At 49.0% G+C, this 18,583-nt stretch overlaps 1 protein-coding gene across 4 annotated transcripts in view; it reads right to left on the bottom strand.

Moving 5' to 3' along the window:
* SFSWAP (splicing factor SWAP) overlaps window positions 1-14,527 on the bottom strand; it is a 65,141-nt gene extending 50,614 nt beyond the window's left edge. For 3 of the 4 annotated variants that reach the window (XM_081286650.1, XM_081286652.1, XM_081286651.1), the window contains exons 1-6: window positions 14,162-14,527; window positions 11,838-12,007; window positions 11,127-11,258; window positions 7,444-7,529; window positions 1,464-1,689; window positions 325-437 (exon numbers count right to left, since the gene is read on the bottom strand). In XM_081286650.1, coding sequence (XP_081142776.1) covers window positions 325-437; window positions 1,464-1,689; window positions 7,444-7,529; window positions 11,127-11,258; window positions 11,838-12,007; window positions 14,162-14,379 — 945 coding nt within the window. In that variant the 5' untranslated portion in view covers window positions 14,380-14,527. Of the gene's footprint in view, window positions 1-324; window positions 438-1,463; window positions 1,690-7,443; window positions 7,530-11,126; window positions 11,259-11,837; window positions 12,008-14,161 lie in introns of those variants that run through there. The other variant, XM_081286653.1, reaches the window with a different exon arrangement.
* Between the last annotated feature and the right edge of the window lie 4,056 nt (window positions 14,528-18,583).

The following is an 18,583-nucleotide window of genomic DNA, read 5'->3' as shown; positions in this document are numbered from 1 at the left end:
AAACATTTACTGAGAAACCGTCTATTAAGGTAACCAAGGACTTCAAGAAGCAGATCTGCAGAACACCCATAAAATCCAATCCTGTAATGGAACCTACACTACTGCTTAGTCTTCTTCAACATTCTTCTTATCCCAGGGGACAAACGTACAAAAAAACAAAAATAATTCGCTTGTGAAATTTATGAAATAGACATGCAGAAAGCTTTGTCACCCAATTGAATACAACATCACTCAGGGGCAATCGCAACACACTAGAAGTGACACACTTGATACTTTCCAAACTAAACCAGCATCAATTTTATAGCTCAATAACAAGAGAGAGACCTTCATCAGCTCTTCCAGGCGGCTGCTCTTCTTGGAGGCGAAGAGAGACGGGTGTAGGTAGCTCCCATCTTCCTCATCATCCTCATCTTCATTGTCAGAGTTTGTGCCTGACTCTGAAATCAAAATCAAGATTCTGGTATAACCGTCTACATGCATCACGTTATCATAGTGCACTGCACAAATAAGTACAACTAGAATGACAACAAATACTCTGGCGTGTGGTAGGAAAAATGTACCAAAAAATCCTCTAAGAATTCAGCAGCAGACAGGGCATAGCTACATTTGGCCATTTTTGGGGTTATCGGTCTACCAATACCTGTGGAGAATACTCCCTATGGACACCCAAGTTGGTCAGAGGAAGCCAGACAGGAAGTAGAAAGTAGGACCCTTGGCCACTTCATGTCTCCCTCTAGCATTTACTAGTCTGGGAGCAACGAAAGATCTTTTATCATTGAGGGAAAAAAGGGGGCAAAATCTTACTGTAAAGGGGAAGTAAAATAACACCAATTAAAAAAAAAAAAAGACAACAAAATTGGAGGTGAAATCTGTATTAAGATTTACACAATGGTGTGGGCATGGCTCGGGGTGGAGCACCTGCCTAGCACGCACAAGGCCTGGGCTCAGTCCTCCCAGCACTGGGGGTTGGGGGGAAGAAGACTTGTGCTAACTGATGTGAAACATCTGATTACAAGATTCAATGGAAGACGCAGACTGACCCCTGGATTTTACTCCAAATAGAGGCAAGTGGCCTTGTAAGAATTCAAAACAGAGACACCTACAAATATAAAAGCTTCAGACATACATTTCAAGTAAGAACCGTTCATTTTTTGTTGTGCACAACTTAACTTCACTCTCTGAACAGAGGTGCAGACTCACACCAGGAAAATGATTTGATGGAAGCACGGAACGACCCTTCTCTCTACAGAATGCTGAGCAAAAGGAGAGGGAAGGCTCCAGCCTAGGTGGCCACCTTCAGATCCTACCAGCATTTAATTGCATGTCACCATGTGTAGGACAGCAGCTGGGAGCTTCATGTCGTATGCCAGTAGGAGTTCATGAAAAACACAGGGACCCCAAAGCCTGGCCCTCCACCGGCACCCCACACCCAGGTCCAACAGGACACAGCCAGGGTCACATACTCTTTTTCTCTTCACTCTTGTTCTCTGCCAGCACTGTGTACCGCCCCTCCTTCATAGCTTTCTGGATGAATTTGTAGTACGGGTTGAGGTAGTGATCAAAGCGCAGGAAATCAAACTGCGAGTTCCGTGCCTGCTTGGCTTTCAGCATTATTTCAAACTGTGCTCCCTGCTTGCACACAAAGTTGGCTGTACGCTCGATGATGGCATGCATCTTGGCTGTTGGTGGCTAAAAGAAAACACACAGGTTCAAGTCATTCATCTGTCGTCATTTCCCCTAACCACACAGTTGGCTGCACACTGTTTTCACTGTTTTTCTCAAGAAACTCTTCAATTGGGAGCCCAGGCTGGTGCTGTCCCAGGGACACGATACCTGGATCTCACTGGTGTTGGTGGGAAGAGAACACACCTGCCGAGGCACACTGGTTTTTGCCTTTGGACAGAACCCATGGGAGTGAATCTTCTTATGCACCAAACTAATACCTTTCCATACAACCAGGGTTCCATGGTGGGCTCCAGGGACTGGGTGAATCTTCTGAAGGGGTATGCAAATTTTGCACACATGCATTCTTCTAGGGGAAAAGCATATACTTCCATGTTTCCCAAGGACCTAAGAATCCCTCTGCTTCTTGTCTTTCTAGGACTAGGCTTTAGAGCCTGGAGGCTCCCTGCTGCCAAACAGTCCTCCAACACCTGAACACGCAGGTGCAGGCTCATACGAGAAGCTCCCGCCAAGTCTCTTCTGTGCCCCACCACCTCTGCTCTTCTCAGGTCCTGGCAAAGGCTCCAGCAGGATGCCACCCCCACCTGAAGCAGAGCGTCCTATCCTTAAGGCAGCCAGGTCACCCTGCAGGAGAGTCCTTGCTGGTTTGCTATCAGTTCACGAATGGCACTCACAGCCCACCTCCTCCCCCCCCAGGGCCACCAAGTCATTCCACCACACGGTGCACTTGCCACTCTGGCCCACACACAACCTGTCAGACCGAGAACTGGGAGCCACACACCCAAAATGCCTTCAGTATCTCAAGAGAGATCAGCACTGGGAAGGTGCATGGAAATCCCATGCATATAAAACTAGAAATTTTTCTCATTAAGAATGAGTTGGTTGGGCTGGGGATGTGGCTCAAGTGCTAGTGCGCTTGCCTGGCATGTGCGGGGCACTGGGTTCGATGCTCAGCACCACATAAAAATAAAATAAAGAAGTTGTTTCCACCGAAAACTAAAAAATAAAAATCAAAAAATTCTCTCTCTCTCTTTAAAAAAGAAAAGAATGAGTGGTTAATAGGTTGGGGAGATAGTCAGTGGTAAAGCACTTGCCTAGTATGCATGAGGCCCTCCCTGCATTCAATCCCCATCATCACATAAAAAATAAACAACAACAAAGGATTAATAAATAAACAAACAACAACAATAAAAAAAGAGTGCTCAAGAATCCAACAAGCTTATTGTAGTTTAGGGGCTTCATCCTTCATAAAATTTAAAGGGCTTAATTCTCAAATTTAATTTTCTGAATTAATAATGTCCTTCACACTTCAGGATAAATGCCCCATGATTAAAGTTGTATTTAGATTCCCCAATAAATTAGATTCCATGTTAAAGGCCCACTGTGGGCTGAAATATGAACCCTGATGCAGGTTTTTCATTGGCTTTGGTTAAATACAATTTTTTTTCTTTTTGGTACCAGAGATTTAACTCAGGGCTCAACCACTGAGCCATATCTCCCGCCCTATTTTGTATTTTATTTAGAGACAGGGTCTCACTGAGTTGCTTAGGGCCTAAGATGCTGAGGTTGGCTTTGAACTTTCGATCCTCCTGCCTCAGCCTCCTGAGCTGCTGGAATTATAGGTGTGCCATGAGCTACTGAGCCTGGTCTACAATTAATTTTTAAAATGGTACAATCTATAAACTAGTCAATTAGAGATCACTTCAGAACAATGACCTTTAAAGGAAAATATGATGCCATCTAGAGCAGGTTCTACTGACCAAACAGATGTGCTAGTCTAAACTGTTGTAAAGGTAGGCCTGTTAATGACAACAGTAACATGACCACATTGGTCAAAATGCAAAGGGTAGGTGATGTGACAGCAACAATGACCCTAAGAGCAGAGCATCTCATGAGCATAGGTTAAGCTATGTTCCCAGAGAAAGTAGACAAGGGATAAAAAGAGTCATTCTTTGCTATCGTTGTCACGAAGATTTTAGATAACTCCTTTTCCATTTCAGATGGTGATCACTCTTACTGTCCAATGGTACCTTAAACACAGCTGACAGAGGCTGGGGATGCAGATCAATGGCAGAGTATATGCTTAGCATGCCTGGTGCCTGGGTTTGATTCCCCAGGACAAAACCCTCAAAAACTAACAGTTCATGTGTAAATGTGTGTCCCAGAGACGACCTGATAAAAGGGGTGTCCTTCCCTTCTGAACCCCAGGGGAGCCCTCTGTTGGGAAAGCCTGGAGCCGAGAGGAAGGCTGTGGTCGCCTGCTCTCTCCTCTGACACATTGTCAAGAATTCAGAGGCAGAGCCAGTCCTGGGAGCAGGATGGGGGCATTTAAGGTCAGGAAACCCTCAGTCATGGGCAACTATGGACTACGTGGCAGGAGAAGAGAAGGGATGGGGAGCAAGGTGGGGATCAAGCGAAGAACCTCAGGGGCAGCTGCCAGGCTGCCTTCTCCATTGGGGATGGGAAAAAAACCCAAAATACTTGCTTTGCCTTCAGGCCCAAATAAATCCCAGATCCAATCACAATTCAAATGTAAAACAAAACTACAAAACAGCAGGAAATACAGGAAAATATTTTCAGTGGGAAAGCATTCAAAGCAAGCCTCAAAACCCTGCAGCCATAAAGAGGGACCACGCCATTAGCAGCACAGACTGAGAGGAAAGAGCCACACAGTGTCCAAGACAAGGCACTGGGGAGAGACCCTCGAGGCAGTGGAACAAGAGCCCCGTCCACACACACAGCAGCCATCACACACCAAAAGAGAAGGCCCTAGCTCCACAGGAGCACACCAGCCTCTGCCCCCGCCCACCTACCCCATTCCACACCGCAGCCAAACAGGGAAGCAGAGCTCTGCCTGCTGGAACCCTAGGCCTGACTGGCACGGCTGAGGGCAGTTTCTACCCACCTTGCGTTACACCTCTGTGCTCCTCATCTGGAAAATGGGCAACAGCTGTGTCTACTGTGAACCAAGACTGCAAGCAGCAACTCAGAAGCACTCTGCACAGGGCCTGGTATGAAGCATGCACAATGAGGCTTGCTGCGAGCTACCTTTCCCTGAGCTGCCACGAATGTAGCCATCTAAATCAAGTCCCCCACCCCTGCCCTGCTCTTGAGACCCAGTCCCCTAGAAGCACACTTGAACACACTGTTGACCACAAAGAGCTCTGGGTCCCATGACTGAACAGTGGCTTAGGAGCTCTGGCTCTGTGCCATCTGCAGTGTCTCAGAAGAGTGAAGAGATAGGTGGGCAAGGATGGGCCAAGTGACAGGCTCTCCCCACAGCCAGCTGCACAGCACACACAGCCCTGAAGAAGGTCCAGAGGGCTGGCCTGAATGCAGGGAACTTGGGACAGATGGGTGTCTAGGTCCCTGGGAAAAGACAGTGACTGACTATGCCATGTCAAGACACCGTTGCCTAGTTACACATCTGGAGGAAATGTAAGTCCCACTTCCCACAAAACACACACACACACACACACACACACACACACACACGGAGTCATTATAAAAGGCTAAAATAAAGGCATCAGATCACTTGAGGGGACTTCAGTCTATAGGCTCAGCTGTCAGGGGCCAAGGGCTATGTGGGATCCCTCCTGGTGGCACAGGAGCATTAAGCAGGAGGCAAGCAGAGCCACCAGGTGCTGTGACATCATCAGGTTTTTAAGAGCAAGAACCCCCCAAAGCGCTTGCTTTCTCTGCCAACTGCCTGACCTCCCTGCCAACAAGTTACACCCACCCAGTGGCCCCCTGAATCCAGGCCAGTCTTTCCACGCACAGTAAGCCAGCACCCTGCCAGCACAGCCCCACACACCCTCCACGACATGGCCACCACAGGCCAGCACGGCCTCCCACATGGTCTCCATGACACGGCCACCACGGCCTCTCATGCCCTCCACGACATGGCCACCACAGGCCAGCACAGCCCCGCACAGCTCCATGACGCGGCCACCACGCCCCGCATGGCCTCCACGACACGGCCACCACAGGCCAGCATGGCCTTCCATGCCATGTTTCCTACCAACATGGACACCCCAGTGCAGTTTATACAACAAGTCTATGTCAGAAACCACAATGACTGAAGAACAAGGCGCTGCCACAAAGGAAACGGAAGACGCCAAGCCGAGACTCAACCAAGCACCCACATGGCAAAACCCTGCACTCCAGGGGCCTCCGAGAGGACGCTGGAGGAAACTAACCCTCGAGAGCCTGTGCTTCTCGCGGAGGCCACTCCTGCTTTCCTCTGGGTGGCAGGTGTTTTGGTTCTGGAGGATTCCAACAGCCATTAAATATTTTAATAGGAATTAAAGCAAGAAATTTCTGTCATACTTCTAAGTTTATATTTACATAGAAACTTTAAAAATCATATAAAAATAAGTGACATTCCCTAGAGTCAGCCTCAAGCAAATGCTTTTAGTATGAATTGTAGCTAACACAGCAAATGTGATATTCAAGGGTTAATTCTGGTGGGTCTCTCCTGCAGAGTGATCACTCAGGAACCCAGGACATGCCAACACGGCCAGTGCCTGCTGATGGGAGCCTGGGGACATTAGTCATCAGTCTGCACATGATATTTCAGCTCTGACCTCAGCACAACAGTCACAAGCTGGAAACAGGAGCAAACCTGAGCAGCACTGACCCGAGGCAAAACCCAGAGACACAGCCCATGTTGGGAAGAGCTGGAGACATGAGCAAATCCCTGAGAGACACTGGGCCTGAGCGGGAATTGAGGGCGATCATCTCCTTTGGTCACAGGATAGGGGGTAGGAAAAAACACAAGAACTGTCACATTGCTGTGAACTTCAGAGGCAGTGCAGCAACACATGCAGAGATCAACACACTGCAGAGATTTAGAGACATCGTCTTCTGCCAGACACAGATAAGGCCTGGAGGGCCCGCAGTGCAGCACCTGCAGCTCAGCTGTGGAGGGCAAGGGCAAGGCAAGGGAAAGCTCTTGGCTGTGTATGAGCACTTGGGAAACTTTCCACATTCAAACACCCCTAATACATAAGGAGACTTGCAGGCTCCTGCCTGCTGCATGAGCCAGAGTTCTTGACTTTCCCAAGTCTGTTTCTCATCTGCAAGGAGGAGAGTAACAACGCTATCCCAGAGGGCTATCAGTATCAAATGAGAAGACCCACAAGCAGCAGCTTGGCACAGCGCTGGAATACAGAGATCCCTCAAGTAGTAGCCTTGGCTTGGCTTTAAGGCCACTGTAACTGGACCTGAGTTCAACAAGGTGCAACTGAAGCCTCGGGCTGAGACAAGGCCATCTTGGGGACTCCACCCAACAGCAACCAGCTACAGAGGACTTGCAGTGCAGGGCTACTCATGACGGAGGTGAGTACCCAGAACATGTAGAGCCAAGGCAAGGAGCCCACAAAACCACACCAGGAAAAGTTGGAAGGACGCACAGCACTGAGCAACGCTGCCCTGAGTGTGTAGCCTCCACCAGTGTGTGCTCGGCACACTCTCTGCCAACTCTGACATGCTGGCCACGCTGTCCAGATCACGGGACTCAACCACACAGCCCCTGGGGTCCACGCAACGTGCTGACACGCTACCCTAGTTATTTTGCTACAATCCCTTCATCATTCTTTCAAATGAAAGCAAGCAGGAAGTGGCCTTTTTCCCCATTAACTCACAAATGACTGCAACCTGGTTCAGCGGAATGGCAGCTGCACTGTCACTGTGCCATCACACACAGCACTGAAGAACAAGTGGCTACCCACTGCAGCGGGCTTGCAGAAGCATACGTACCAACTCCACGTCAGATGGGACATTCAGTCCTAGAGGGGCGATGAAAGGCTCTTCATTTTCCTCCAAATTTTCAGCCTCGCTTTTTTCTATTAAAAAAAGAAAATTGAGACCTTCAGAACAATAACCAGGGAAGAAGGCTCCTGCCAACGGCATGCAGCACTCAGGGAAGAGCACCGATGGGCTCTTCCTTTCTGTGGCTCCTTCTGAAACACTGTGGAGAAGATCCCACCATGTTGAAGCAGACTCACATAATGAGTTCCCAAGAGGCGGGTGGTGCAGATGATCCTGCCAGCCTCAGTCCCAACCCTGCCATTTCCTGGCTCTGGTTTCCAAGGGCCATGTGAGGTGTGAGCCAACCCATATGACCTCAGCCAGAGCAGAATACTGGAGCAGGCTCTTGGCCAAAGTCCTTGCTCTGTGCAGCCCAGCCTCCCTGCCACACACATTTGCACTGAACTGGCATTGTTCCTACAGACTCTGGGGCACTACGTACAAGACAAGGTGACCACCCCCTGGACCCAACATTGATCATCCTAAAAACCTAAACAACAACATCATGACTTCTCCACCCAAGCAAACTACTGCTTTCCCCACAGTCAGATGTATCACTTCAATTCTACTCATTATTAATATCCATATCTGCCTACTATGTGTTAGATAAGGTGCCTTACAATTAAAACTTCTTGAATTCTAAGATATTCCAATTTATCAACAATTCAGATGACTATCAATCTAAGGGACATAATGAAATGCACAAAAATCAGCACAAAATTAGAAAAAAAAACACATTTTAATGAATTTCAACTTTTACTTCGGTTTTTACTCCCAAAAAAGTGATAAAAGAACCAAACACTAAATCCTCATCTAAATAAACGTTCTCATGACACATAGCGCAGTCTCTTAAGTCAACAATCTGCCAACATCTCTTCAAGTCTAATTCCTCAGTGAACCCAGGGGAGCTGTGAGCAGGCGTCCCTGTAGGTGACACTTGGGGTTCTCACCTGAGATGCAAGTCAACTGTAACAGAGGATGAACTGTGCCCCACCTGTTTCTGCACACACTAAGGACAGGGTGAGTGGAGGGCAGAGCTACTACTGCCTAAACCCCCATGTCTGGCAAGGCCACTGTCTAGCTCCAGCAACCAAACAACAGAGTGGAGCTGCAGGCAGCAGAAACCAAGGTCTGTGAGATCTTCCACTGGGAAAAAGCAAGTGACAACTGAGCTAAGCTTCCTCAGAACCTTTCTGAGGAGGAGGCCAGGGGTATGTGTTTAAAACAATTCTTACTGCATTTTTCAAAAATAAAAAAAGCAATTAAAATTCTGTCTTTTCAAATAGCTTTTTTGTAACCTTAAGACATGTGGAAAAGTCAAGGCCTTCCCTGGGATAGACAGGTCAAATGGGTCATTCTGTTCTCATACAGGCCTTTATTTTCAGTGGCACAAAGTAAAAATTTACCATTGCAACACAGACTCACATATTCCAATAGCCTTTTCTTATCAGAACATGCACATGCAGAACTGGGATGTGGCAGACGGCCTGAGCACGCACCTAGCATGTGCATGGCCCTGGGTTCAAGCCCCAGCACTGGAAAAAATACTTTAAAACAAAGGATCTTTAACGACAATAAACTGTGACCAGGATGAAAAATACTGTGCTAATGAGAGGAGAGGAGAGGTGAGGTCAGGCAGAAATAGAGGCGTCAAAGCGCCTTTGACTGACACCACAGGGTTACAGATATTAAAAGGCGTTAAAGTAAGTTATTTTAAAAACCAAGGAATATTTAGAGATTCTGCTGACATGGAAAAATCTGATTTTATCTTCTACTTTAGGTGCAGTGGCCCGTCTATGATCCCCAGCCACTCAGGAGGCAAACCAGATTACAAGTGTAAGGCCACTCTAGGAAGCTTAGTAAGGCCTGCCTCAAAACAAAAAATAAAAAGGGATGGGAATGCAGCTTAGTGGTGAGTGCCCCTAAGTTCAGTCCCCCATACTGGAAACAGAAACAACACTCAATTTGGTTGCTAATGGTTCTAGGCACCAAAATGAATCCCATTTGAGGGTGTTTGTGTGTGTTGGGGGTGGTGTTTTATTTATATTAGTGCAAATTAAACATAAAATGCCAAGCTCTAAGTTTCTCAGGAGCCCAATAACCACTTATAAAGAGTATTTTGTATTAACAGAAGGCAAAGTGAATATACTGTTTGCAAAATTTAGAAAGTGTAACAAAGTCTATCATCTCTCAGCCCAATAATTACATTGAAACAATGGCTCAACTTCTAGAACAGGAGGACAACTGTGAAATGGCTCTGTGGGCCCAGGGTCTATCTCAGCCACATGCTTGCCAAAGCCCCAACTGGCAGCAGACAGAACAAAAGAGCTCAGCTGTTCCGATGAAATCCTACAGACACAAACCCAGGAACTGGGCCTGCAATCATGGCTGCCTGTGCCTGATCTAGAATATTAGGAAGTTAATGTAAAGGACTCTTCTAAAGATTACTGCCATAAAAGACATGAGGCCTTTACACATTTTAACTCTTCAGTTGTGAAATTTTGGTATTCTTGCCTTCTGGTAAAAACCCTATGTGTTTCAAACTGAAATAATGCATGTGGTCCAGAGAAGAGACAACTGCATTGGAACTATCCAGAACTTCCAATAGCTTAATCTGGATAAATGCACATTTACTTCTTAGATCTGCAACATTTCCAGCACATCACGATGATCACTAAAGGGACTATCAGGTTTCAAAGCCAATGCAAACTGCTAAGTTCCTCCACTAGTCTTGAGCTCAGCACGTCATGATCTCACTTGGAGGGTCTCTCTCCATGCTCCCAAACAGAGCTGTGCGTGTGATGCTTTTGCCCAGATGATGAGTATGAGGTGGAAGGAAAGTGCCTGCGTGCCTGGTCTGCTTCTCCATGGCCACCACTCCTTAGTGGATGGCTGGGGAGGCCCCCCACACAGCTGCTTTAGCACTCGGCTGCTCCAACGCCTCATGAGTATTACTTAAGCAGAAACCAATCAAGTCCCAAATAACAGATTCAGTTAGCTCTGACATTAAGTCTCTGTAGGATGTGATCCAGTTTGTTCAACATCTAAATGGGTTTCCAAAGTTCTCCTTTGCAACAGAATACCCTACATGTAAGCAACTTGTCCTTAATGCCTCTGGTTCACACAACTGCGGATGGCAGTGACAAATTGGTAATGGTGCTCCCAGGGCTTACAAAGTGACAAGGACATTTCCTGCTGTATTAGAGGAGCCTGGATTTCTTTGTAGCATGGTTTTGTATATTCATAGTTCCCAAAGTTAATCCAGGAAGGCACATATGAAATCTTTAATCTTGTGCTAAAATTCTTGTGCTACGTGAACAAACTCCAGGGATGTCTTTCCACTGGACACTGGTCATCAGGTCAGCTATGAGGGGTAATCAGAAGCAGGCCACGTGAAGGAAAGGCTGCTGCTGCCAGACAACGGCAAGAACATCCACAAGTACTACCAATCCAGAAACAGGATCCAGAGGAAATCTGCTGTCGCCCCCGCCTGGGCAGGCAACTTGGATCCAGTGCAGAAAACGAGTCTGAGTTCACAACCTGCCTGTTGGCAGTTCATGTTCTAGTGCTGATCCACCCCACCAGAAGGAGCCCCACGAAAGCTCGGGGTGCTCTAGTCGGGGCCGGCTCACCTCTCTGTTTTGAAGGCTCCTCCTCTTCCGTTGGCTCGGATGGGTCGTAATAGTCACTGCCGTAAGTGAAACCCACGGCACTGTAGCTCCCATCCTCTGCCAGCGCCTCACTCAGCCGCTTGTATTCTTCCTCTTGAATAAAAACAAGAACTTTGTTAACAAAAATGGAAGCTTACTGAGAAAAATTTCATATATTTCTAAAGTTGTAGCTATCGATAAAGCAAACAACACATTTTTTCAACCTTCTTTTGAGGCAAAAGTGTTTCTAGAAACGCACACTTTATGTCTATCAATATATACTTTTGCCAGTAAGTGTTTACCCACAGAAAGCAGAATACACATCTTTTGTGGAAAATTTCTTCCTGCTGAGAAAATTTTGGGATTAAGAATTGTATTAAAGATTGTTAAGGCAAAGACAAGAACATCAATTTTAATTCATACGATACTGTTAAAGAAGAACAGTTAAAGAGTTTGGTTTTTGTTTTTTCAAATCCCAGTCTGCCCTCAAAAGCTGGGAAAATTCTTTGTGGCTCTATATATAAACTATCCTGAGGTCCTCTCAGAACGCAAAGACTCCTGTTTTTCCAATCCACTGGGTACTGTCAAGATAATATCAGAAAGAGTGAGTATAAAAAAATGAATGGGAGTAAACTTTTAAATACTTAAAAAATTTTAAAGTTGTGGCTGAAATAAGTCTTTCTTGAGCAGTACCTTGCCTTGCCTCCTCCTCAAGCAAGTCCGTATGCAAGGCTAAATACCTCTCTTCATCACACAGCGCCTCTACCCGCGCCTCCTCTTCAGATAGCTGGTAGTCTCGGTTCCAAGTGGCATACTCGGCATCATACGCAGAGAGGTCATGCAGGTGACCACGCCCATCGTATCTGTAATGCGAATACACTGGTCAGCACACAGAAGTCACCGCCTAGGCTGGTGGCGTGTGGCACTCGATGTGTGTACTTACCGATTAAAATAATAAAGTAAAAGTATTAAGGGAAATGCAAAACTGCTCAGACTTACACTTCATGTGGCTAGTCATCTCTCCTACTGTTTAACTCAAGTTATCTTAAAAAAGTGTAACTCCACTGTATAGCACGATAAAACTCATAATTAAAGGCAGACAATCCTTTAAAGTGTAAATGGCATCTGCCTCACTAGCAGTTCTTACCGTGCATGGTTTGATTAACCATTCAATGCCACTTGTAAAAAAACAAAAAAACAAAAAACTTTTTTTCTGAAAAGTTAAATATCATAGCTTACATTCACACAAACCGAATACATAAATACCTATCCGTAAGAACCAAACGGTCGAAATTTCCTCGCTTCTTTCTGCTAGTCCCGAACTCTCAGGAGAGATCTTCATCAAAGAAACTTGCGTCCATGGAAGGTAAAATCTTGGCTAGGCTCTCGCCCCTAGCCACTTGGCTGAGGAAATAAGTGCTGGGTTACGTGGTAGAGAGACACACATACATAGGAACAGCGACATATACATGCAGTGTAGGGAGGTTCACTGGAACAGGCAAAAACCATTAGAAGACGCGAATCAGTACTTCCTTTTGAATTGATACCCCAAGAAATAACACAGATGAGGACACACCCATGCTTCTCTGGCATGGACCAATAGGTCCCTCATCAACCCAAGGACAAGAAAAGCACTTTCTGTTATACTTTTAACATGAAAAGATTCAATGAAAATGCTGTCAATGTACAACTGTCAGAAAACGAGTGAGTCGGTTACTTTTACTTAAAATACTCAGATTTTGGGTCACAGAAGCAAATATTAAGCGACAAAAGTCTGCCTGATTTTTTAATGCTGACTTTTGTAATGGTGACCAAGTTAATGGGGGGGGGGGCAAAAATACCAGGGAACCCAAATTATTGCATTTTATTAAAATTTAAAATTAGATTTATTTTAATGTAAACCTCCTTAACTTACAAATGTAAATTATTATTTTAAAATATTACACATTTACATGTGTAGTGTTTGCTCCCCACCAGTCTTGAGAGATCTAAGTCAAATCATGTACAGAATGACATGGAAACTGCATGAAGAGCTGAGACACCAGCGCTCACCGAACTTTAATAATGCACATTACAAGTCACACTTTGGAGAGCAAGCCCGAGAGCTCAGGCAACATCGTTCCATAGAAATGGCAGTTCAAAGGCACAGCACGTCTGAGCAGAGCGTGGAGCATCAGATCCAGAGCCGATCTGATCTGCAACCCTCCCTTCTCGGAGTCCTTGTTTCCTAGCTCTACCTCCAAATGGAAATGTCAGGGACGGAAAAAGGCCTATTTGGTCATTACTGTGTCCATTCTGGGCAGCTCAGAGGTCATCCCTACAGTCAGGTTCCAGGGCTTTGCAGAATCCAGTTCTAATCGTCTCAAACGACGGCTTCCTTCACTCGGAGAGACTATTCCACGGTTAGCCTTTCAGTCCGGGCCCCAGAAGTAGTGTTGCCCGAGCGGCAGGGACATCCCAGCACCCCGGGGAGAGGGAGGGAAGCGAGCGGGGAGCAAACACCCTACAGCACGTACGTCGCCCTTTCCAACCACACACTCGGCCGCCAGCCGGCCCTCCGCCGCCCCGGGCGGTGACACTGGAAGAGAACCCGCGGCGGCCCAGCCCCAGGGACGCCGCTGCGGCAGGGTGTCGGCCACGCGGGGCCTTGCCCACCGCCCGGGAGGGCTCGCGGTGCCCGGGTCCTGCTGGCCGGGGCGGCCGCAGGCTAACTCGCGGGGTCCGAGGGCGGCGTCGCGGAGAACAAAAGCGCGCTCCCGGCGGTCGCCGCACGGCGCCGAGTGGCGCCGACCCCGCGGCTCCACCGCGCGTCGTGGCCGGCGGCCGCCCGGGACGCGCGGCGCGGCGCGGCAGAGATGATCCCTTCGGCGACGGGCGTGACGCCGGCTGCAGCCGGAGCCCTGGGGCGGGCGACGCGATCCCGCCCCCCGGACGCCGGGACCCCACGTCGGCGCCAGGCGGACCCGCGGCGGGGGAGGGGAGGGCGGCAGGGGCGGCGGGTGGGGGGTGCGACCGACCTGTCGATCAGGAGCTTGTGGTCCCCCATCCAGGGGATGAGGTGCTGTCCCTGCTCCTGGGCCAGGGCCCGCTCGTCGTCCCGGAACAGCTTGCAGGCATAGCCGAACACCAGCAGCTCCACTCGGCTGCCCCCGCCGCCGGCGCCACCGGGCCCGGCCTCCTCCTTCGCACCGCCTTTCCTCTCGGGCTTGGCGCGGCCCCCGCCCGCGCCGTACATGACAGCGTCCCCGGCGTCCGGGCCGGTCCTTTGCTGCTCCGCGCGACGTCCCCGATGGCTCGCCTGGCCTACCCCCTCAGTCAAAGGCGCCGCATCCCGGCCGCAACCTTAACACCGCCGCCATGGCGGGCCACAAAATGGAGAAAGCTCGACTTCCGGCAGGAGGGCCGCACTTCCGGCGAAGGTAGTGGCAGATTCGCCAGGACCAGTAGCCGGTTCAGCTAATGGAAAATACGTTGGCCTTCCTTTTCGCATTCCGACGAGCTGCCGCCGTCCGAGCGGCCGTGCTCAGGGGACTCACATTGTTTTCGTGTTCTCCGGAGGTGCTCGGCAACATGACGAAAGCGCGGCGGGGCACCGCGCGCCCGCTTCCGCTGCGGCCGGTGGGGCCGCGATGGCGTGGGGGGGGGGGCTCCCAAGATCCCGCGCGTGACCGCGGTGCCGCCGGGTTTTGGGTCGCTTAGGGGTCTGGGTCGCAGGCACCCGCCTCGGAAGGTGCCCGAGGCTCGTGAGTGCCCCAGACCCCGGGGCCGCGTGCTTGGCGGCGCGTCTCCGTCTGGCCCGCGGCCTCCCCACGTGCGGCTCTGACCCAGCGCTTTTGGGTCGGAGGGTCAGGAGCTGGAGGGCCACGGGTCCTGCGGGCAGACAGCCCGTTTACGCCGGGACCGGGAGGCGAACATTCCCCTTTGTGTGCCTGGAGCCCCCCGCGGGGGCCGGGGACGTCTTCATGCCAGGAACGTGGCAGCGAGGCCGGGCCCTCGCCGGGGTGGGCTGGCCCTGCGGATTCCCGTGTCGCCCCTCGGCTCACGTCGGTGGTGCTTGGAGGTAGCACGCTGGGGAGTGCAAGGGTACCGTTGCCGCCCGCGTTCGGGGGCTGCTCGGCCTGCCGGCCCCTCCCTAGTTCGAGGCCTCGCCAGGTGCGGCCCGGGGGCTGGAGGAGAGCCACCCACGCTCCGCGCAGCCTCAGGTGTTGGGCAGCAACCGAAAACGTGCCGACCCGCAGAACCCGTTTCTTGAAAATTGAGCAATGAGCAGCTCGCACCAGAAGCACTTGGAGCTTCTGGTTCCCCCGACTGGGCCACACCTTTGTGTTTTATTTGATAGGCTCCTCATCACTAGTCTAACCCAGGCACTCCTTCTTAAGCCTGCCCACGTAATCTAGTGGTCCCCTAACAGGGTGTCGGGGCACCCCTGCTGGACTGTCTTTGTAAAACTCACATCACTTCCTATATGTTCAGCATGCACTAGAATTGGCTTTGGATAGCAGGGGCTTCACTGGCCCACCTTGTCCGAGGTGCCTAGAACAGTGCCTGGCACCGAGTGGGCCACATGCTGGTCAGCACAGGACGAATGAAGAGCTGCTGCGGTGGCCAGGCCATCATTTTCCTGTCTGCAGCTGGCCCTGCTGCCTCAGGAGGAAGGACCATGTCTTGGTTACTTGGTCAGTCCTATGTTGGTGGCTTCTAGGCATGTACCTGTTGTTGGGGGTGCTGGACCCCTTCAGCTTCCCCTCAAATTCAGAGAGCTGTGTGTTAAAGGAAGGAGATCATTAGCCTGTAAACAATAAAACAAAAGTCGTGGAGTCAGAGAGTGCCAGCCAGCTCCCCACTCCCCACTCCCCTTTTCACTGGATGGCACCCAAATATGGCCCATGCTAGCTATTGCCAGGGCAGTGATTCCTGGGCTTTGTCTGCATGGCCTGTAGCCTGTAGAATCTTACCTCATGCTGCAGAAATGAGCTCCTCAGAGCTCTTCCAGTTCCACATGCTGCTGCATTCATGAATTGTTTTTTACTCACATAAATTCTGATAAACTTTGATTTCTTTTTTTTAAAAACAGTTCTAGTGTCAGAAGTGGGATGTGAGGCTGTCCCCACCCCTCACCATGCACAGCCCCTGGGAGAAATGAGTAAATAGGCCTTGGTGTTTCACTGCATGACTGTTCTCTGGGTAGCCTTGGACTGACCCATTTCTTGACCCTTTCTTGCTTATAATGCTCAAGATTAACTGCAGAACTCCCTGGGAATGTAATATCTTGAGGTAGAGAGGGACTCACTGTTCTGTCCTCCCTTAGAAGTGGGCTGTCCTTCAGTGCTTGAGCTCCCCGACTGGTGTGACCCTGAGATGGGCAGCAGGCTGCCTTTGGGACCCTCATCTGTGTGTACAATTGAAATTTCTTCTGCCTCAGGCAGGTTTTTTTTGTTTTTGTTTTTTTTTTAAAGACCAGGCATTGAACCTAGGGGAAATTAACACCTGAGCCACGTCCCTGACCCTTTTTTATTTTTTAAGCCAGGATGTTGCTAAATTGCTTAGGGCCTCAGTAAATTGCTGAGGATGGCTTTGAACTCAAGATCCTCTTGCCAGGCAGCTTTCTGAGCTTTGGGGACTGGCCCACAATGGATCCTAGGCTGCTTTTGTCCAGGGCTGCCTGTCTATTGGTAATAAGCCACTTTAAGTAACTCATTACATGAGTGTTTCTGTCTCTGGATTCACACACATTTGTGATTGGTGCATACTAAACCTACTTCATGTGCTGAGCTGTGGTCACTGTTTCTTCCTAAGCATTTGGAACTTGCCATTGGCTGGAACAAGTTCTATAACTTGTGGTGAGTTCTCAGAATTTATTTGAGCAGTTTTTATCTGAACTGGGAATGTGAATCTCAACAAAAGCAGTGCTATATTGTACTGCTGCTATGGGAGCCGGGCTGGGTCCCGTGGGAACCCTCTTGTAGGGATGGTGACAGAGGACAGCGGTGCTGGGTTCATCTAGATCCAGGGAACCTGGAACCCCTGCCTCTGGGGCTCTAGTCAGTAGGTGTGTAGGTTTCCGAACCCAGTGAACCTGCAGGTCACTTGCTTTCAGTCGCTTGCCCTGTCACCAACTCCAGAGGCCACTTAGCTGTAGCACTCTCCCAATAGCTTTGCTGTGGATGACGCTCTGGCGTATGTATGGATCATGATGGTAAAGTTTGCCTGAGATGCTTTTCAGCAACTTGATAGTACAAACCTATTGGACCCACCCATCCTTCACTTGGGCCTGTGCTTGAATCTCATGCATGACCTTTTGGTGTCATAGGGACTGAACTCCATCCTCAGAGCTTGCAAACGCTGCCATTTGCTGAGCGTGGGTCCTATGAAGCTTGATTATTACGCCCAGGCTGCCAATCATCTTTCCCCATGCCTTAGGCCCCCAGGTTTCTTTGTCCCTTAGGTATCCCTAAGCCTGTCCCTGCAAACACAACCTGAGGCTTGATCTTCTGTGTCCACATCATTGGCCACCTCATGAATAAACTCCTAGTGGCAGAACAGGTTGGCCAGAGAAAGATGATCGCAGCATCCTGCCAGGCCTGTCACTCGATATTATAAACATGGCAAGCCAGTCTGGCCTCTTCGTGCTGAGTCCTGGTAGGAGAGCCTTAATGGGCAGCACCCCAACTCCATAGCCTAGTTAGAAAGAACAAGCTGGGTTGGAAAGCTGCCCATCTAGCTGGGATGGTCTCCAGGACTTGCGTCTTTGGCGTAAGGACAATTTTCAGTCAGTCATTTTGCTAAATTATGATACTCAGTAAGTATGTGTCCTGAGTACATTTCAACTTATGGAGTTTTCGACTTAGGATGGGTTTATTTGGAACCCCATCATAGGTTGAGAAACATCTGTACTCCTTAAATTCTTAGAAAAAATGGGAGTTAATCCAAAATGTATTTCAAGATCTCATGATCTCGAATAATCTTCAGTATATAAAAGCTAGATTTGTTGGCTTAATGAAAACAGGTATTGGGCTGGGGATGTGGCTCAGGCGGTAGCGCGCTGGCCTGGCATGTGTGCGGCCTGGGTTCGATCCTCAGCGCCACATGCGAACAAAGATGTTGTGTCCGCTGAAAACTAAAAAATAAATATTAAAAAATTCTCTCTCTCTCTCTCTCTCTCTCTCTCTCTCTCTCTCTCTCTCTTTCTCTCTCCCCTCACTCTCTCTTAAAAAAAAAAAAAGAAAAGAAAACAGGTATTACTTCAGAGTGTCGGCATTAAATATAACCGCAGATACACAGTTTTATTGACATGGTGTGAACATATCCGACAGAAAGCTTGATTATGGCTATCTTTGTTTGCTTGTTTGGTAAATTGAACCCTAAGAGTTTTGCTTCATTAAATTGATTGACGGGTAGTCATTGGGTATCTAGGTCATGTCTATATCCAATACTAAAGC

The sequence above is a fragment of the Spermophilus citellus genome (assembly GCF_964194105.1).
Source record: "Spermophilus citellus genome assembly, chromosome: 3".
Classification (NCBI taxonomy): domain Eukaryota; kingdom Metazoa; phylum Chordata; class Mammalia; order Rodentia; family Sciuridae; genus Spermophilus; species Spermophilus citellus.
The sequence above is the reverse complement of the archived record's forward strand: the minus strand, read 5'-3'. Positions and strand labels throughout refer to the sequence as shown.